Raw genomic sequence first — 22,433 nt, forward strand, 5'->3', positions numbered from 1 at the left:
CCCCCTGGGCCAGTGTTGTTTGGGGGATACCCGGAGCCGGATCAGATGGGGGTTGTAGTCTCCGAGTGGCGGTGACCCGGTCCGTGCCCAGGGTGTCAAGCTCAGTGTGTGGCAGTCCTACAGATGTTGCTGGATGTTCTTTAGTGTCGACTACGCCACCCGTTGATTTGCGGTCAATACGGCCGCCGCTGCAGCAGGGTCCGCTGAGGCTGATGGTGTGTGTGCAGCTTCTGATAGTATAACCCCCAACGGGAGGGGTATAGCCTCAGGGGGTCAGTTGTAGAGGGTGGTGGTTGTGGTGGTGCAGTGAGGGTGGTATTAAGACTCAGAGTCGGGCTGTGCAGTTCAAGGTGTTTACTTACTGCTGTTGTTCTGGTCACTCCGGCCTTGAGTGACCGCCCGAGCCGTGCTGCGTCCACCAGGTCCTGGACTCGGCCAACCCCCAGGTAATTCTGGAGCGTGATCCTGAGCTCCCTTTCTGACGTTCCTTTTCTCTGGCCTTCCCCACCAGGGATCCACCTATGTCCGGCTCCCTCGGGTCTCTTGGTGGGTACACCTCTTCTGGGTTCCCTGACCCTATACTTGGTCTGCCTTCCTGGTGGATTTAGTGGGGGGTCGTGGCAGATCCTGCCCACAACCTCCGGTCTCTGGCTGAGGATTAGTGCCCTCCACCAGCTTGGGATCCGGTACCCTTGTGCCAACCCTTCACCCTGTTGCTTGTATTTGGGCTCTTGGGGTTCCCTCTTCTTCCCCTCTGGGTCCTTCTGACTCCTCTCTCTCTTCTTCCAGGACTGCTTGACCCTCTACAACAGACTGACTAGTAGCTGTCTGCCTGTCTGACCCTGATCTAAGATGGTTCCCACCTTATATACTCCCTCTATGTGTGAGCTCAGGTGACCAGCACCCAATGAGCTCCTAGCATTACCCAGACTGCTCCCCCTATCTGCCCCTACACTACTGGGATGTTTCACCCCCCTCCCACTCCAGCCAGGGACAGACACTATCGTACCTGCACATAAACTGGTGGGAGTACCATCGATCTGTCCCCCGGAAATGGGATGTATGTAGTGTATGCAGCCTACTGAGCTCAGTTCCACACTCCATCCTTACCCGGGAGTGGAATACCACACCTCTGGCTTGAGGTGTAATACCCCTGTAGCAGCCGAATCCTCAGGGTGCTACATTATACTCTGGGGTCAATGGGACTGAAGAAAAAACTCAATTCAATGATTAACCCCTTCACGCCGTGGCCCTTTTCTATTTTTTGCACTTTAGTTTTTTGCTCCCCTTCTTCCCAGAGCCATAACTTTTTCATTTTTTTTCGGTCAATATGGCCATGTGAGGGCTTATTTTTTGCGGGATGAGTTGTACTTTTGAACGACATCACTGGTTTTACCATATCGTGTACTGGAAAATTGGAAAAAAAATTCCAAGCGCGGTGAAATTGCAAAAAAAGTGTAATTCCACAGTTGTGTTTTTTTTTTTTTATACCATGTTCACTAAATACTAAAACTGACCTACCATTATTATTCTCCAGGTCATTACGAGTTCATAGATACCAAACATGTATAGGTTCTTTTTTATTTAAGCGGTGAAAAAAAATCCAAATTTGTAAAAAAGTCGCCATTTTCTGAGACCCGTATCGTCTCCATGGTTCGAGATCTGGGGCCAGGTGAGGGCTTATTTTTTGCCCGCCGAGCTGACATTTTTATTAATACCATTTTGGGGGTAGATACAATGATTTGATTGCCCATTATTGCATTTTATTGCAATGTTGCTGCAACCAAAAAAATGTAATTCTGCCGATTTGATTTTTTTTTCTCATTATGCCATTTACCGATCAGATTAATTATTTTTTTATATTGATAGATCCGGCGATTCTGAACGCAGCGATACCAAACGTGTATTTTTTTATTTTTTTTCATTGTTTTATTTTGAATGGGGCTAAAGGGGGGTGATTTGAACTTTTATATTTTTTTTATATTTTTTAACACTTTTTTCCTACTACTTTTCACGTGCTTCAATAGTCTCCATGGTAGACTAGAAGCTGCGATCATCCGATCGCCTGTGCTACACGTAGCAGGGCTTCAGCCCTTTTCTGGTTACTGTACAGTATACTTCTCAGTATGGAGCTGTTTTAGGAGATATACTCTCTCCTAGGCGCAATGCTTCATGGGAAAAATATCTCCGTTATTCAATAGAGCGTGTTGCCAAATTAAGAGGATTCTTTTATTCAGCATTGCTGATGCTGGATTTCGTCTCATTATTACAGCCAATGGAGCATGCAATCATTTTTTTTTTGTCTGATATATACAAAATGCAACAGAAAAAAAAAACTTTGTGTGGCTATTTTTGACATTTAAAATATAGCTTGGGGGCCGAAATATTCTAAGGTTGCAAATATTACATTAAAAAGCTGCCGTAAAACCACAGTGGTCGCTAATATAGTGTATAAACAGGGATTGGTAAGTTCCCGTCACATCTGATTCCAGCAGTACAATGCTATCAAGGCAGAACAGCGGCCAAAATCATTTAAAATTTGCTTGAACAATTCCGGTGCTGATAATTATTTATTGATTTTATATAAACTGTATTTTATATTTGATTTTAAACTGATTTTATACTTTATCTTTACTATTTAAACCCAAACTGGCCAGAGACATATAGTAATTTTATATATTGATTGATGAATGCTGCTTCTCCCCATTCTCCTACAAGCAAAATAATTCATGGCATCCACTTAAAGGGAATCTGTCACCAGGTTGTTGCTACTTAATTTGAGAGCAGTATCATGTAAGGACAGAGACCCTGATTCCAGCGATGTGTCACTTACTGGGCTGCTTTGTGTAGTTTTTCTAAAATCACAGTTTTATCAGCAGGAGATTATCACTAGAGGACTAGTAAACCTGCTCTCAGGTAGTCCAATCCCACCCCCATCACTGATTGGTAGCTTTCAGCTTAATCTGCCAATCAATGGTGTGGGCGGGATTATACACAGCTCAGCATTCAGAGAACTGCTAGATCTGCAGCTGAGGGATTTTATCAAAATGGCAGCAAGCAGCCCAGTAAGTGACATATCACTGGAATCAAGGTCTCTTCCTCTACATCATGCTGCTTTCAGATGGGAAAGTAAAAACCTGGTAACAGATTCCCTTTAATTGTTTGCTGTAGATCCAAGAGACTTTTTTTTTTTTCAATTTGGCACTTGAGTTAATCATGTCTACCCGATCGCTGTGATTCCACGGATCAATTTCCAGTTTCAGCTAAATTGGAATCTTATGAAATTCTCCCAGTTTTGTCTAACAAATTAGATTGCCTCCTCCCCCTCTCGTCCCGGGGGGGACATTAACTGATGTAAATGTCTTCTCGTTATAGAGCTCTGGAATATGGGGGGCCTATATAAATAATCCATCTAGAATAGTTCATGCTATGGATGGCTCAGATGTAACCCGTCATATTGGGCCAAATATCATCCATACATTCTGACATTATTATATAGTTAGACATCCAGCAGTTTGTTGGTCTGGTGTGATGCTGGTGGCCAATGTTAACCCTTTGCTTCTGCATCTGCAGTGCTATAGGCGTGAAAGATTGGCCAGTAAATTTGAGCTTCTGTCCTGTCCTCACACTTTCTCTCCTGTCTCTCCCTCTGGTTCTGTCATCCCCCTGTATCTCTACTCTATCTCTGCCCTCCCTCTCGCTCGCTCTCTCCTTTTCTCCCTCCCATCCCTCCCTCTTGTTCTCTCTCGGTCTGAAATTAATACAGGCAAGGCACATTCAGAGCAGCTCCTGACTACCTTTCCTCTCTTTCTCTCTCTCTCTCTTTTTTCTCCCTATCTCCCCTAATTCCTGCAATCTCCCCTCTCCTCTGTCTCTCTTCCCATTACCTCTCCGACCTTTCTCTATTTTTCTTTATTTTTTTCTGGGAATTTTTTTTTATTATTTTTTATTTATTTATTTTTTTTGTTCCTGGTAGAAAAGAGACGCAGAGATCCCTACAGGAGGGGCACACGGGGAGAAAAAAAAAAGAAGCAAATAATAGGACTAGAAGGGTTGCAAATTACCCAGATCAGAGCCACTTGCCCCTGCCACTCTCACTAAATCAAGGCTGAAGAGATCTCTTCCTTCCTAGAGCCGAGAACCTCTGCAGAGCCCGGATCCCATGCAGACATGGCTGTAACCTGCACACGTTTTACAGATGAATACCAGCTGTATGAAGAGATTGGCAAGTAAGGCACCATCTGATTCCTCACCTGCAGCTGGAGCAATAAGGCACCCCGTGGGGAGGGTTACCCATAGAAGCCACCCCTTGATTCTAGCCCTTCATACCTCTGTACGCTATATGCACCATTTATGGGTTGTTGTTTTTTTTTAATACCGGGGGATGCAAACCCAGGCCTTCTGGCGCAGACGGGGACATGTAGGGTGTGTGATGCAAGGGGGGTCATTGGTGCTGAGTGAAGAATTTGGTAACACAACTCATGATGCTACTGCAGATATCTATACCTGTAGTACATGGAAAAACCGGTTGCATTCCCCCTACGTTGTGGATCTGTATACACGTCCACGTATAGATTTGCACAAATAATGTGTTTATGTCTGGGAGCCACTGCTGTGTGTCTGCGTATATTCCTTCGGGGGAGGTGATTCGATTCAGGGTGAGGTTTGGGGTGATGGGGGCTGGGGGTGGATGTAGAAAGCTACAGACTATTCATGGATTGCAGGGGCATTATCATAGGTGACGACTGGCACCCACTACTGGGCAGAAATAATGTGGGGGGGGAGAGGAGGAGAAGGTTGCGTACTTGTCAAATAGCCAGGGATAATTTAGCATTAATATTGATGATCCTGGGTGTACCGGTTGGTAATTGGTGAGCTATGTATGGAGCGTATTGAGTTATTGATACATCATTATTTTCCGGCTACCTATGTATGGCATGAGCTATTGGCAAAGTCTGGAAATGCAGAGACTGTCAATTAGGATATCAGAGGGAGTATCTGAGAGTGATTGATACAGCTAAAGTCCCTGGGGGGCGGATTACGGCATTTATTAATTAGTGTATTCGTTTTAAAGTAATTGATGGATCTAGTTCATAGATAATGGACTTCATTACTGATAAGTAATCGTGCGCTATGGATATTAATAATCTGAGTCGGATATCGATGAACAGTTAGGACGTATGGATGTGAATTACGGCCATATATGGCCATCTAACGGAGTTGTTCTTCGGCTACGGTATTGGATGGGCGATCGGTACGACTGTCTATGAAGATGAAGCTTTGATTGGCAGGTGCACTGGTATATCTCTGTCCCCTGGATGCTCTCCCCCTACCTCCTCCTCCCGCAGGTCCTCCTGGTTTCCTGAGCGTTATTCCGCCTCCTGTTATGATGTCACACTTCGCTCTCACATGGATGAGGTTTTCAGGACAGGGCCTATGAGATATAGGGTCAGGGAGCCACCAGGGATCCGAGACGAGGAGATAGGGAGAAGGACCATCAATGAATCAACTGCATACATCATTGAGGCTTGCAGTAGAATATGGCTAAATGTTTGCACCGATGCATCCTTTAATCAAATGCACTAAAGGTCCACTAGATATGTGATTTTTAAACATGTTCTTGCCAAAATATCCAAAATCCAGGACAGACTTTCTGCCTAAGCACCCCTGCCGTACAGGAGCTAGGTACTGTTTGGAACATCACAATCTCAATCTGCTCTGCGGAGAAGATGAAGGTCCAGGTGTTTCTTCATAGACATATTAATTTATGTCATCTCGAGAACAGGCAGAAGGTAACTGTGTTGTGGGGTCAGTAGAGACCTATATATAGATCCATGATGGATGCCGCGTGTACGAGGCTATCATACATATCTGCAGTTTCCATTGCTGTGCACCCAGCTGTCATTGTGCTACCACCATCCTTCTTCACACTCCATAATATATCACTGTACTATACTCATAAGGGACTATATCCATTTCTTCAATATTTTCCATGAATCTTAGGGCTATAAATTGGTTTTCTGCAGATACAATACTCTGGCTTCATTATACAGGGGTCATAGACCTAGAAGTAATTCACATTTAAGCAATTTATACAATTATACTCAGTGATCAAGCCAATGGAAAGAATACTATAAAATGGAAAGGAACCTGTGACAGATCATGATGATGACTATGAAGGGGATATGAATACGTTGCTGTTCATTAACATCTAACCTCTTGTGAATAATGGTTAATTAATTGAGACATGAGGTACGCCAGTGCCCTTCACAGGGTCCAATAAAAAAGGAGGGAGATTCTCCCCCACCCTTAAAATTTGTGTCTCAAATTTTTGTTGAGGACTCATTCTCTTTAATAGAGTTTGCCAAACTCCTTAGCATTCATGAAAGCCCCGCAACTAGATGTTATGACCTAAGAAAATGCTTTCCATGTCTTTTTGTCTTTGGTGCTGGTTTTGGAAAATGTAGAATTGCATGCCATGGTGCCCAGCAAAATTAATGGGCAAGCACTGTTACTGGTGGATGTTGGTGATGCCCATGAGTTGTGTTTCTCGATCAACAGATTCCATTGTTAGGCTTTTGATAAAGAGCTAAACTAGTAAATCTATACAAAGTTGACCTGTTACCCATATCAACGTAATATTTCTTACTAAACCAATTATATTCGGAAACTATATATGATGTATCAAATTCAACTAAGTAAAGGGAAGAGAGTGTTAGAGGTAAAGAACAAAAATTTATAGTCAATCCTGAGTGATCTATAATAACTCCCACAATGTGACCTACAAGTGATAAAAATTAATCAATCTCCCAATCGATCAAAAATCAATTCTGACCCTACTTGCGATCAGATTAGATCAATGGTTTACTGTGAGATGAGCGGATCGATCCGCTAAGTATTGAGTTCGGGTCAACTTTCCTGAAAATTGCGGTTTCAAGTGAATTCGAACATGTTGAGATTCGATTCACGGTTCACAAAAATGACTTGCCCGGCACCATTTCCCACACTGCTGAAGCATCAGAGAGCGGGCTAACATCATTATGTGTGGCCACGTCGGATTCCCCATAATACCCTGCGGCAGTGACATCTAGCGGATTACGATACCTTGTACATTGGTGGTCAGTACCGGGGCAATCACAGATCAGCAGTTCCCAGCGGAGCACAGTTTGTATGGCAGAGTCATTTTCCATCTTCAGTCTCTCTTTCTCTTCCTTCTCTACAGTGTAAGCTCTAATGATCAACAGGGTTCTCTCTCTCTTTCTCACTCACCTGTAAAGTGTAAGCTCTTATAATCAGTGGTGTCCTCTTTCTCTCTCGTCTATAGAGTGTTACATCTTATGGTCAGCGGGGTGCCCACTCTCTCTCTCATACACTTTTCCTCTCTTCTGTAGAGTGTAAGCTCTTATGGTTAGAGGGTTCTCTCTTTCTCTCTCTCTCTTCTCCCCCACATATATTCTTTGAGCAATTACAAGCTTTCCAGTATGAAGATTTACATGAATTTATCTGGTGCTAATCAAATTTTGGGGAAAATTTGACAGATTTGTTCAAAAGATCAGTTAATACACTGTATACAGTGGCTTGCGAAAGTATTCACCCCCTTGGCATTTTTCATGTTTTGCTACCTCACAACCTGGAATTTCACTTGTTTATTTGAGGGTTTGCATCAGTTCATGTAAGTAACATGCCAACAACTGTGAACATTTGTTTTTCTTTTTATTGTGAAGCAAACAACAAATAGGACAAAACAACTTAAAACTTCAGTGTGCATAAGTATTTACCCCCCTAAAGTCAGTACTTTGCAGAGCCTCATTTTGCTGCAATTACAGCCGCAAGTTGCATTGGATAAATCTCTATGAGTTTTCCACATCTTGGCACTAGGATTTTTGCCCATTTCTCAAGGCAAAACTGCTCCAGCTCCTTCAAGTTAGATGGTTTCCTTTGTTGAAAAGCAATCTTCAAGTCTGACCACAGATTCTCATTGGATTAATGTCTGGGCTTGACTAGGCCACTGCAAAACATTTACATGTTTCCCCTTAAACCATTCGAGTGTTTCTTTAGCAGTATAGTTTAGGTCATTGTCTTGTTGGAAGGTGAACCTCCATCCCAGTCTCAAGTTACTGACAGACTGAAACAGGTTTTGCTCAAGAGTATCCCTGTATTTCGCACCATCCATCTTCCCCTTGACTGGGACCATTTTCCCTGTCCCTGCTGCCAAAAACATCTCCACAGCATGATGCTGCCACCACCATGTTTCACTGTTGGGATGGTAATCTTCAGGTGATAAGCTGTGTTAGTTTTGTGCCAGACATAGCATTTATTTTGGTGGCCAAAAAGTTCAATTTTGGTCTCATCTGACCACAGCACCTTCTTCCATACATTTGGGGAGTCTCCCACATGTCTTTTGGCAAACTAAAAAGGAGCTTTACAATTTTTGTGTGTAAGTAAAGGCTTTTTTTCTGCCCACTCTCCCATAAAGGCCTCCTCTATGGAGTGTACGGCTTATTGTGGATGTATGGACAGATACTCCAGTCTCTGCTTGGGAAATCTGCAGTTCCTTCAGGCAGGGCCGGCGTCAGCACCCGGCGCACCCGGGCAAATGCCAGGGCCCTGAGCAGGCAGAGGGGCCCACTGGCGGTCGCGCACCCCGCTGGGCTATGGGCGGAGGAGAGCGGTGTCAGCGCCCGCCCTTCTCCGCCGCTTGCTCAGGGCCCCGGCAGGCGGATACTTACCTCTCCCCGTGCCTCCGCAGATCAGCTGTCTTCCTGCTCTGCGCTCCCTGTGACGTCTCAGATCAGAGGGCGCGGTGACATCTTTACACCGCGCCCTCCCCTGAGCCGTCACAGGGAGCGCTGAGCGGGAAGACGCCGACAACGCTGGAGTTCGGACCCGAGCAGCGGGCAGCAGGTAGCAGGTGAGGAGAAGGGAGGTGAGTATTTGATTTTTTTTTTTTAATGTATGGAGGCATGGGACAGTATAAAGAGAAGGGCGGGGGGCATCCTGCATGGGGCATTATAAAGAGAGGGGGGGACATCCTGCATGGGGCATTATAAAGAGAGGGGGGGACATCCTGCATGGGGCATTATAAAGAGGAGGGGTGACAGCCTGCATGGGGCATTATAAGGTGGGGAACAGCCTGCATGGGGCATTATAAAGAGGGGGGGGGACATCCTGCATGGGGCATTATAAAGAGGAGGGGTGACATCCTGCATGGGGCATTATAAAGAGGAGGGGTGACAGCCTGCATGGGGCATTATAAGGTGGGGAACAGCCTGCATGGGGCATTATAAGGGGGGGGGGCAGCCTGTATGGGGCATTATGTGGGGGGTAACAGCCTGCATGGAGCATTATAAGGGGGGGACAGCCTGTATGGGGCATTATATGGGGACCGGTATCCTGTATGGAGCGTTATATGGGGGCCAGTATTCCGTATGGGGGCCAGTATTCCGTATGGAGCCTTATATGGGGGCCAGTATTCCGTATGGAGCCTTATATGGGGGCCAGTATTCCGTATGGAGCCTTATATGGGGGCCAGTATTCCGTATGGGGGCCAATATTCCGTATGGAGCCTTATATGGGGGCCAGTATTCCGTATGGAGCCTTATATGGGGGCCAGTATTCCGCATGGAGCCTTATATGGGGGTCAGTATTCCGCATGGAACCTTATATGGGGGTCAGTATTCCGCATGGAGCCTTATATGGGGGCCAGTATTCCATATGGAGCCTTATATGGGGGCCAGTATTCCGTATGGAGCCTTATATGGGGGCCAGTATTCCGTATGGAGCCTTATATGGGGGCCAGTATTCCGTATGGAGCCTTCTATGGGGGCCAGTATTCCGTATGGAGCCTTATATTGGGGCCACTATTCTGTGTGGAGCGATTCACCGGTTTCTGAGCTATTGTGGAATTTACAGTAGATATCACTCATGTAATGTAAGAAGTGAAATCTTTGGCAGTGTACTATATATATATATATATTTATCTGCTTTATCTGTACATCATGAATCATGGTATGTGTTAAAGGGGCCCACTGAGACTCTTTCGCCCGGGGCCCAGAAAAACCTGGAGCCGGCCCTGCCTTCAGGGTTACCTTTGGTCTCTGTGCTGCCTCTCTGATTAATGCCCTCCTTACCAGGTTTTCGTGGGTGGCCCTCTCTTGGCAGGTTTGTTGTGGTACCATGTGTTCTTTCCATTTGATGATAATGGATTTGATGGTGCTCTGGGAATCATCAGAGATTTTTGTTAGTGGTGCCTTTTACTTAATGGTGTTGCAGCCTTTGTGGCCTTTCAGAAAAGGTAAAGTGTATATACTGACAGATCATGTGACCCTTAGATTGCACACAGGTGGATGTCCTGTCACTAAGCATGTGACATGATTGCTTGCACTATAAATTTTTAGGGGCTTCATAGCAAAAGGGGTGAATACATATGCACATGCCAATTTTTAGTTATTTGATCCCATAAATTTAATTTATGCCTATATTTTTCTCACTTCACTTCACCAACTTAGACTATTTAGTGCTGATGCATCACACACAAGTCAGATTACAAAAATATTTAAGCACAGGTTGTAATGTAACAAAGTAGGTAATAAGCCAAGGGGGTGAATAATTTTTTTTATTGTCTCAATCACTTTGCTACTACTATAACCTACTGCAGATTGCATATGTGTATGTAGACAAAGCCAAAATTATCACCAGATGTCAAGAAGCTTATTATTCTGAGAGTGAAGTCAGGCAAAAGGCAAAATGAGGTAGATATGGAATTCTCCTGTTCTCAGAGTCAAGTGTCACGTTACTCACATATATTAAATAAAGAAATAGAAGGTTATGGAACAGCTGACAAACCTGGAAGTGGACGACCCCAGAAAACTTCCTCCAGAGTTGATCACATTATTAAGAAAAAGTCAGTATCTGATGTCCATAAAAGTGCTGTACAGATTTCACACGAAATGGACGAAGAATATGGGGTCAAAGTGAGTCACTGGTGCAATGGCTAAGAGCAGTAGGGTTGAACGCACAAGGTCCAGTCAAGAAGCCTTTCATCTCTGCAAAGAACTGACTGAGTTTGCCAAAGAACACAGCCAATGGAAAGAGATAGATTGGTCTAAGGTGTTGTGGTTGGATGCGGTGCAGTAATTAAAGCAAGAGGTTATGCTACAAAATACTAAGTTATAGCATTGTAAGCAATGAATTACTCTCTACGTTGTGATCAATAAATAGTAGATGCAAAACTTTTGCAAGTCAGTTTTCTATAATTAAATGACCAGACCTACTGTATATGCAAAAGCATTTTGGTTAAAATTAAGGTCCTGCATGGTGACAACTTCCTGCACTTTCACTTCATCACCAGGGAAATGGCAGCACAACAACCAGGCAGAAGTCATCACACTTTAAAAAAATGAAAAACTTTTGGTCTCCACTGTATATATATATATATATATATATATATATATATATATATATATATATATATAGCATTTCAATAAACAAAAAAAATGGTGGTGAGGTGAAGATGACAAGTTTGGTTCTGCACCCTTGTTCCGGTCAAAAGACGTATCCACCACTAAATCTATAGGCTGCATTCTTTATCATTATAGTTTAGCCAACAAAATGTCTGTCTCTGGAATTTGGAAGTATGAACTTTGTCTCCTATCCTCAACACACTCACTCATCATCTAGTCTTCTGGTTACTCCTGAAATCATATAACATGTCCTAAGTAAGTCACTATTGTCCTCTCCTAATACTTTTCCCTCTGGCATGGCACTGTTTCTTAACGCAAGTCTTGCAGTACCTTCTAACATGCCATGCACTGAGGATAGGAAGACTCTGGGTACCACAGCCTTAATCAAAAGCAATGCAAACATAACCACCCTGCTGTTGGGAAATCCTTAAACCATGATCTGTTGAGGGCCATGAGGATTAGTGTTCCGAAATCTGTTCTAGACCATTTTTTCCACATGGCACACAGAAATAACAGATCAAGGATAAATAAATTAGACAAAAATATCTGCATACTAATACTTGGCCACTTGGATTCAATTTCCATTTTCAAGATTCGACACCATAGCACTAATTATGATGGTGGTGATTTTGTCCCAATTGTTATACGTTTTAAATGCCAGCCCATTATGGATAAATAATAGTATATGTAAAGGAGGATCTGCCCCTAGATTTCACAACACAAACGGTATACATTATTAAATAGATCACTAAGACCTGGTGAGGCTGGTGCACTTACTTTAAAAAATCCATTTCAGAATGGCTGACATTATAAATTAGTATTTTATGAGTCCAGCAAAAGAATGAGAGAGCTCAAGTCTTCAGTCTCCTCCCATCTAGCCTGATTGATAGTTCCTCAGTGTCCCTCTTCCTTGCTGCTGCTGCTGCTTAAATCTCACACTGCTCAGTACAGTAAGCTAGGTGGGAAGAGATTAGGTTTATCTCATGAGTAAGCTTAGATTCTCTCACTCCATCAGGTAGTAAGACTATAAAAAGGATTATACAGCCATTCTGATACGGGTATTCAAAGTCAGTACCCCGGTCTCTTCAGGTCTAATAGATCTATTTAATAATGAAGTACTGGCTACTTTAATCAGATGACAGGTCCTCTTTAAAGATTTTTTCATATTTCCGGACACAAATTGTGGAAAAAGAATTAGGAGTCTCTCATTTGATATTTAATTTATAGAAGGTCAAATGATCATGTTTGATTCTCTTCAGATTATATATAATAAAAGTGCTAAATATCATTTTAGATGTTACCAATTTTATCAACTAGAAAACTATTGTTAAATTCAGTTCTCATCAACTTTACACTCGCTCTTGTTCACTTAATCATTGAGGTGGGGGGGGGGGAATTTCCTTTGTCATTTAAGAAATATCAGACCATTATATATATATTGTAACAAAATCACTGGCAAAGTACTGGAGAGGAGATATGAAGCACTGAGATTGTTAGCTCCAGTAATATAAACATAGGAAAAATGTTCCAGCAAAAGAAGTGATGACTGGTTAATCAGCCATCTTTAGTGCTAGGGTGATTAAACACCTGCACAGAGCGAGGAGGTCAGAGGATGAAATCTAGCTTGTTAGAGCATTTGGTGTGGGGAGGGCCTGGGGGTGAAAGCTCTGGGCTGTTTGGCATGTGAAGGAAAGATAAACCTTGGGTTGTTTGTCCCTGAAGCAGGCGGTTACCCCGTAGCAACAAGGACTGTGCCATATGTTATGTTTTGTTTTTTGCTGTTAGGCCGGGAAGGCCGTGTTTGTTTTTGCTAACATTGCTGTGGTTTATGCAGCAATCTTAATAAACCCAGCAGAAGATTTAAAGAGACAGTGTTCCTGTGTATACCTCTATGTGCCACCAAGTGAGCCGAACTACCTCAATATATATATAGATACATATAACTATATATATATATACATAGTGGGAGCAGGACATGGATCGCTGCTCAAGGCATACCCAAAAATTATTTCAAAAGTTCTCTTTTTTTTGGCCATCCTTCTAATTAGCATAATTTGGTAATGAAAAGATTCACCGGAGATATAGAAATGAAAAAAAAATAGATAAATGTATTAAAGGAATAAGAAACAATTGATATAATAATGAAACAAGGAGCAAATAGTGGTCTGGTAAAAGTAAAATCTGCTACTAGAATACAAATTGTGAAATAAAATATGAAATGATTTTTTTCTTTAAGTTACTCCATAAATCCATAAGTTTATGTCAAATTACTAAAAGCTCTAGTCAGATTCAAAGAAAAATGTTATTGTCTCTGCCTTCACCACAGAAGCTTTTCATATTATTAACTTTCTTGGTAAAACATTCCATGAACTACTCTTACTGCAAAAAAACCCTTTCCTTTATCAATGATGGAAGTACCTGTCCTTCATGCCTAAATAAAGGCAATTCTATTATGCAATACAGTCAGTGTCACTAAAACTAATTAAATTATCCTATCCTAAATCCTGGTCACCAGACACCAGAAAGTCATCAAAATAAGGATCACCCACAATCATATCTCAATGCCATTCATTCAAAAATGTCACATAAAGTAAGGCAGCATGAAGGATCTCTGCAGGTCTGAGAAGACCTCTCCATGGCACCTGCTGACTCTGGCATCTGGTGTCAAACAATAGCCTGAATATAATTAGGCCGTTCCTTACTAAATAGCAGCAAGGTGCCCATAGACTTTAGATTTTAGAAGATTAAAATGGACAATTTCAACTAAAACGATTATTCGTCATGGAAAGCTTAAGAATGATCGTTTTAGGTGACCGACCACACACCGTCATCGTCTGAAATGAAGTGGACCATCTTTGATTATTTGGTCATGCTAAAGACCTTTGGTTAAACGGAAGATCTTTTCATCCACAAATGATCTTTCTTTGAAAGAATATTCCCAGAAAGATTGTTTGTTTCTCGCTATGTTATTGATCGTATACTGTATGGCCAGGTTATAAGTTATAAAGGTCAATGTGAACCAATATGTGGATGGCAGCATCGGCATAACGATCGTTCACCAGATCGATTGTTCAATCTTCCAGCTAATGAGCGCGGCCACCTTTAGTGAATTCTCCCATTTTTTCGCTGGCATTCGATCAAGATTCACATACTTTATACAGTGGGTTAAAGACGGTAGCAGAAGTGATACCTTCCCATTGAATGTTAGATGTAATTTTATTAGAAGAAAAACAAACTTAAAAAAATTAATTAGAAAAGTCAGCAGGAAATATAGTTGGCCTCTTGGTTTGTTAGTCTAAAGCAGGGATTTCAAGCTCAAATATACAGAGGGCCAAAATTAAAAGCTTGGCCAACCTTGATATTTATTAAAAAAAAATGTCTACAATTGAGGACGTTTTGCCTTATCATCAAATATAGTTATGAACTTTTTCATATGGAAACAAACTTAAAGGGGTTGTCCCACGTACGTTTTCATTAATAGATCTTAAATAAAATATTGGAATAATATAATATGTTATGTAAGAGGAGTAAAAAGCATATGGCCCAATGGCCTAATTTAAATATGTAATAACATAGGATAGAAAAACCTTGAATTATACACATAATAAAGTATGAAGTAAACAAAAGTGCCCCCAAACACAGTATGATACCCCACAGTGAATTCCTCCACACGCACAGTATGATGACCATACTGTACCCCTCCTCCCTCAATCCCCCCGACAAAGAATTGTGACCCCATCACAGTACGATTTTCCAACTGTAATCCCCACACAGCCCTCCATACAGTATAATGACCCCACATAGTCCTCCATACAGTATAATGGCCTCACATAGTCCTCCATACAAAGTAATGGGCCCACATAGTCCTCCATACAGAATAATGACCCCACATAGTCCTCCATACAGAATAATGGGCCCCACATAGTCCTCCATACAGAATAATGGGCCCCACATACTCCTCCATACAGAATAATAGGCCCCACATAGTCCTCCATACAGAATAATGGTCCTCCAAACCGAATAATGGCCTCACATAGTCCTCCATACAGAATAATGGGCCCCACATAGTCCTCCATACAGAATAATGGGCTCCACATAGTCCTTCATACAGAATAATGGGCTCCACATAGTCCTCCATACAGTATACTGGGTCCCACATAGTCCTCCATACAGAATAATGGACCCCACACAGTCCTCCATACAGAATAATGGGCCCCACATAGTCCTCCATACAGAATAATGGACCCCACATAGTCCTCCAGACAGAATAATGGGCCCCACATAGTCCTCCATACAGAATAATGGGCCCCACATAGTCCTCCATACAGAATAATGGGCCCCACATAGTCCTCCATGCAGAATAATGGGCCCCACGTAGTGCTCCATATAGAATAATGGTCCCCACACAGTCCTCCATACAGAATAATGGGCTCCACATAGTGCTCCATGCAGTATAATGACCCCACATAATGCTCCATACAGTATAATGGGCCCCACACAGCCCTCCATACAGCATAATGGCCCCACATAGTGCTCCATACAGTATAATGGCCTCACATAGTTCTCCATACAGTATAATGGCCCCACATAGTTCTCCATACAGTATAATGGCCTCACATAGTGCTCCATACAGTATAATGGCCCAACATAGTGCTCCATACAGATTAATGGCCCCACATAGTCCCCCATACAGTATAATGGCCCCATACAGTGCTCCATACAGTATAATGGGCCCCACATAGTCCTCCATACAGAATAATGGGCCCACATAGTGCTCCATACAGTATAATGGACCCCACATAGTCCTCCATACAGAATAATGGGCACCACACAGTCCTCCATACAGTATAATAGACCCCACATAGTCCTCTGTACAGTATACTGGACCCACATAGTTCTCCGTACAGTATAATGGACCCACATATTCCTCCATACAGTATAATGGGCCCCACATAGTCCTCTATACAGTATAATGGGCCCCACATAGTCCTCCATACAGTATAATGACCCCACATAGTCCTCCATACAGTATAATGACCCCACATAGTCCTCCATACAGTATAATGACCCCACATAGTCCTCCATACAGTATAATGACCCCATATAGTCCTCCATACAGTATAATGACCCCACATAGTCCTCCATACAGTATAATGACCCCACATAGTCCTCCATACAGTATAATGGCCCCATATAGTGCTCCATACAGTATAATGACCCCACATAGTCCTCCATACAGTATAATGACCCCACATAGTCCTCCATACAGTATAATGGCCCCACATAGTGCTCCATACAGTATAATGGGCCCCACATAGTCCTCCATACAGTATAATGACCCCACATAGTCCTCCATACAGTATAATGACCCCATATAGTCCTCCATACAGTATAATGACCTCACATAGTCCTCCATACAGTATAATGACCCCATATAGTCCTCCATACAGTATAATGACCTCACATAGTCCTCCATACAGTATAATGACCCCACATAGTCCTCCATACAGTATAATAGGCCCCACATAAAAAGTAAATAAATAGCCTTGTTACACTTATGGAGCAACACAGAGAACCCTAGTGAGAAGAAAAGAGACCCACCCACATTGCTCCACACCCTGCTTATACTGGCAAAAAAACAGTTACTTAAATATTGGCTAGACCCTAACACTCCCCCAATTGAAGAATTGACAGCTCAAATGAAACATTTTATGGGAGTTGAGCAACAAGACGCCCTTAGTAATAAGGAAACGCAAGCTGGCAAATTTCTCCCGAAATGGAAACAGTTTATTGTGAACTGTTGCTCATTAAATGAAAAAAAAAAATGGTGGAACCCTTCACTTCTACAGCTTGGTACATTTTTGAGGATCTTAAAAATAGTCTGGGACCACTGCGATTAAATTAAAGAGGGGGAAGAAAGAGCAGGGTAAAGAAATCATTAGGTAAGGGTTTATAGTACGAGTGTAAATAGACTATTTTACCAAGATGGCTTCAATAAATTAGAATATCAGCTAGATTGTATGTCAGCTAAGTTGACGTAAGTTACAAAGTTATATAGTTCTTAATGTTTGTATTGTTTTGTATTACCAGTCAATCCTATGAACAGTCATTATAAACCTTGTCGACGTACGTGTATCTGATTTTCACTTTAATCTGGTTTGTTATGTTTTATGAAAATACTAATAAAAATTATATATTAAGAAAAAAAGTAAATAAATACTCACCTCTGCCCGTTCCCCCGCTGCTCCTGTCTCTTCATGGTGTCTTCTGATCCTCTGCACATCTATAGCCGGCATCACAGGCCAGATATACTCAAGGGACCTGCCCAGTGTCGAGGGCCAAATATACTCACCCTGTGGGCCAGATTTGTCCCTTGGGCCAGATTTTGACATATGTGGTGTAAAGCAAGTTCCTGAAACACACTCTGCCAGAAAGGGGGGAGGCTCCTGCTGCAGCCAGATCACACAGGATTACAAGGAAGAGGGGGATAGATAAATGGCTGATTTCAAGGGGAATACAGAGAAAATGTGTTTTTATATTTATCAGTTTTAATTGTCAAATGACACAAAATAGAATGAAAGGAAGGGAACAGATTAAGAAAGGAGAGTTGGAATTTTTTGAGGGATTTGTTTTTATACTTTTGTGCATTTGTGTTCTTATAGTTAATTTTATTCTTCAAATTGATAATGTAATTCAATATTTTCACAAGTAGTAACATGACCCCATCACTAGTATTCTTAGGTCTCCTTATAGGTCACGTACATACGCTGGTTTATATTGCACCTCTCAATGATCACATGAGGTTTTCCCCCATTATCTGTACCATTCACGCTCTGACCGAGGACTGGAGGGATTTGTCTAGTACTTGGCATAGGGAAACAAGGGGGAGCTGGAGGGGAGCTCTTCATTGCACTGTTGTAAATGGAGTCAAATTAGGAAATTCAGGAGGAAAAGAATTACAAATATTGGTGGTAGGAAAAAATGAGAAACAAAACTGAAAAACATGTTTTCTAGTGAGTTTTGTTTTCCTAAACCAACCGATGATGATGACACCTACTGCTCTACGTACCAGGTCCCAAAGATGGTAGATGATATAGACGTGAAATTCAACCAATAACAAAAGTGCAATCATTATTTCTGTGGTCCCAATATAATCAGGTTAAGACATTTCCAACATCTGAAAGATTTATCAGCCAGTTTTTCATTATTTTGTTAAAAAAAATTCCAGTTCTAGTTATTCTAACGTTTTTTTTTTTTTTTGTTTAATCTGTGTAATTGCTGAATGTTGCATTGTATCACAGAATCTGGGGTATGCTACATTTTCTAAACATTAATTTTTTTTTGTTGTCTGTGATTTCAATATGGAACTTTACTATACAGCAAATTGCATATACAGTGGGTACGGAAAGTATTCAGACCCCTTTAAAATTTTCACTCTTTGTTTCATTGCAGCCATTTGGTAAATTCTAAAAAGTTATTTTTTTTTCTCATTAAAGTACACTCTGCACCCCATCTTGACTGAAGAATACAGAAATGTAGAAATTTTTGTAAATGTATTAAAAAAGAAAAACTGAAATATCACATGGTCATAAGTATTCAGACCCTTTGCTCAGTATTGAGTAGAAGCACCCTTTTGAGCTAGTACGGCCATGAGTCTTCTTGGGAATGATGCAACAAGTTTTTCACACTGGATTTGGGGATCCTCTGCCATTCTTCCCTGCAGATCCTCTCCAGTTCTGTCAGGTTGGATGGTGAACGTTGGTGGACAGCCATTTTCAGGTCTCTCCAGAGATGCTCAATTGGGTTTAGGTCAGGGCTCTGGCTGGACCAGTCAAGAATGGTTTCAGAGTTGTTCTGAAGCCTCTCCTTTGTTATTTTAGCTGTGTGCTTAGGGTCATTATATTGTTGGAAGGTGAATCTTCGGCCAAGTCTGAGGTCCAAAGCACTCTGGAAGAGATTTTCATCCAGAATATCTCTGTACTTGGCCGCATTCATGTTTCCTTCAATTGCAACCAGTCATCCTGTCCCTGCAGCTGAAAAACACGCCCATAGCATGATGCTGCCACCACCATGTTTCACTGTTGGGATTGTATTGGGCAGGTGATGAGCAGTGCCTGGTTTTCTCCACATATACTGCTTAGAATTATCACCAAAAAGTTCTATCTTCGTCTCATCAGACTAGAGAATCTTATTTCTCATAGTCTGGGAGTCCTTCATGTGTTTTTGAGCAAAGTCTATGCGGGCTTTCATATGTCTTGTACTGAGGAGAGGCTTCTGTCGGGCCACTCTGCCATAAAGGCCCGACTGGTGGAGGGCTGCAGCGATAGTTGACTTTGTGGAACTTTCTCCCATCTCCCTATTGCATTTCTGGAGCTCAGCCACAGTGATCTTGGGGTTCTACTTTACCACTCTCACGAAGACTCTCCTCCCACGATTGCTCAGTTTGGCTAGATGGCCAGGTCTAGGAAGACTTCTGGTGGTACCAAACGTCTTCCATTTAAGGATTAGGGAGGCCACTGTGCTCTTAGGAACCTTGAGTAATGCAGAAATTCTTTTGTAACCTTGGTCAGATCTGTGGCTTGCCAAAATTCTGTCTCTGAGCTCCTTGGGAAGTTCCTGTGTGCCTTTCCAAATCAAGTCCTATCTGTTTAATTAAACACAGCTGGACTCCAATGAAGGAGTAGAACCATCTCAAGGAGGATCACAAGGAAATGGACAGCATGTGACTTAAATATGAGTGTCTGAGCAAAGGGTCTGAATACTTATGACCATGTGATATTTCAGTTTTTCATTTTTAATAAATTTGCCAAAATTTCTACATTTCTGTTTTTTTTTCAGTCAAGATAGGGTGCAGAGTGTACTGTAATGAGAAAAAAAATGAACTTTTTAGAATTTACCAAATGGCTGCAATGAAACAAAGAGTGAAAATTTTAAAGGGGTGTGAATACTTTCCGTACCCACTGTAAATACATTGTCACATTTTTATAGATTTTTTTTATAGGAATATTACCCTGATTTGATTAGTTTAAGGAGAAAGAAACTATTTTGCGATACAACTAAGCCTCCCAGCATTAAGCTTCAATCACAAGTCCGGTTTTCACATATGAGTGCTATCTGTGTTTTTAACAGATCGCCCTCATAGCTTTTGGTAATCTATGGGGCCATTCACATGTCTGTGATTTTTTGGTCCGTGACTAAACCAGGAGATTTGTTCGATTTTGATCCAAGGGTTGGATCAAAATCTGCAATGCAAGTGTCATGGGTATACTGAGACTGAGATGGACCAGAATACCTTGGTGTCTGATTTCATGTACTCCTGCACTGATTAGAAGAACTTCACCATCATATTAAACAGTGCAGGTTTCTGCTAGCAGTGCAAGGGTTAATCTGTTCAGTTGAGAGCTCCAGGTGCTTTCCTGCTTTGATGAGCTCAGCTGTTCAGTGTTGGCTACTCGCCTCTGCTATATACTCACCTTTGGCAATCAGGGATCACCAGTGTTAGTTCAAACTGCCTGGTTCTTGAGTTGGAGGTGTTGGTTGTTGGAGGTGGCGTTTGGAGAGTTGTTCAGTAGACTGTTGCTTGGTGTTTGTCTATGTGCACATCCTCATCCTCTCCGATTTGGTTTCTCCTTCCTTAACTTTCCGGTGTTCCACTCTGTTGTTTGTGAGTACATATTTGTATGATTGGTATTTTCCTTTCTTTTAACCCTGTCTGTCTTCCCTTGTTTGTCTGGTTGGTGTATTCTCATACACTTCTACACCCCACTTCCCTGGGTGGGGGAGGGCACAGATAAGGTTTGATATAGGAGCACAGCAAGGCACGTGGCCCCGTCATCTTCATCATCAGAAGTAATCTGGGGAGCAAGAATAAACTAGGGCGCCCCCTTGCTTGAGGGATAGGGAAGAAGCCCCTAGCCTTGGGATATTCTGCAACAGTGCCGTGACAGCCAGTCTATGGTTCCATGAAAAAATTGGACTACACTCAGATGACATGTGAGTGTAGTCCAATTTTCACGGATAGTCACATAGGAGAAGATGGAGAAACTTTTTATTTTTTCAAATAAAAGAAAAACTGATGACACTCGGGCCACACTCTGATCAAACTCTGATGAAAGTCTGATCAAAATAATTGGTAGTTTTTCTTGTACATGAGAAAAATGGACACCTGATTGAGCCCTTAAGCTGATATTGGTTGGGAAAGATGTTGATTGCCAAACATATAGTTCTCCAATGCATGTATGATAGGGGAATAGGATCATTAGTTGGGAAACCCCTTTATGAAGAAGTCCATATATTACAGTAAGGCATACAGAATGGGTTTTCCTGCTAGGATACCATCTTACACTGGGCATAAAAAAACATATATGTGGGCCAAATAACAGGCTGTTAAGGTACAGAAAACTTTTCATGATCGTATTGGAAAATCTCCTTGCAGTGGCCCCAAGATTACTTGTTTATGTATGTGGATCACTACTGAAGTCATAGCCACGTCCTCTTGAACTTACACAGATAGAATAATTACATTAAAGTAGATCTGTCACTGGATTTCACAAAAAACTATATACATTATTAGCTAGACTTGATGAGGCTAATGTACTTACTTTTAAAATCTAAGTCTAAGTGTATTCAGATTCCACCCACCTAGACTGACTGACAGCTGGAGCTTGTACTGAGCAGAGTGAGATTTCACCAGCACCAGGGGCACTGAGGAGCTGTCAGTCGTACTAGGTTGGTGGAGATATTAAGTTTAAACTTTCAAAACGGACTATACGGCCATTCTGAAATGGATTTTCACCGGCCTCATCAGGTCTAAGAGATCTATTTGATAACCTATTTATTTTATATTGTAAAATCTGCCGTCAGATACAATTTAAAGGGAACTTGTCAGCTTGGAAAATGCTATTTAGTTATATAAATATAGAGTTAATCTGCAGGTAAATAGCATAACAATGCTGCCCGGCCAACTTATTG

The 22,433-nt window shown here is 41.9% G+C and overlaps 1 protein-coding gene across 26 annotated transcripts in view; it reads left to right on the forward strand.

The window, feature by feature from the left end:
- Positions 1-3,639: 3,639 nt before the first annotated feature.
- Positions 3,640-22,433, forward strand: part of CAMK2B (calcium/calmodulin dependent protein kinase II beta) — a 167,124-nt gene continuing 148,330 nt past the window's right edge. For 24 of the 26 annotated variants that reach the window (XM_073653782.1, XM_073653804.1, XM_073653785.1 and 21 more), the window contains exon 1: positions 3,773-4,229. In XM_073653782.1, coding sequence (XP_073509883.1) covers positions 4,171-4,229 — 59 coding nt within the window. In that variant the 5' untranslated portion in view covers positions 3,773-4,170. The other 2 variants (XM_073653781.1, XM_073653783.1) reach the window with 2 other exon arrangements.

This window comes from Phyllobates terribilis, unplaced genomic scaffold (assembly GCF_046119375.1).
Source record: "Phyllobates terribilis strain yellow unplaced genomic scaffold, ASM4611937v1 Scaffold_11__3_contigs__length_659146591, whole genome shotgun sequence".
NCBI lineage: Eukaryota > Metazoa > Chordata > Amphibia > Anura > Dendrobatidae > Phyllobates > Phyllobates terribilis.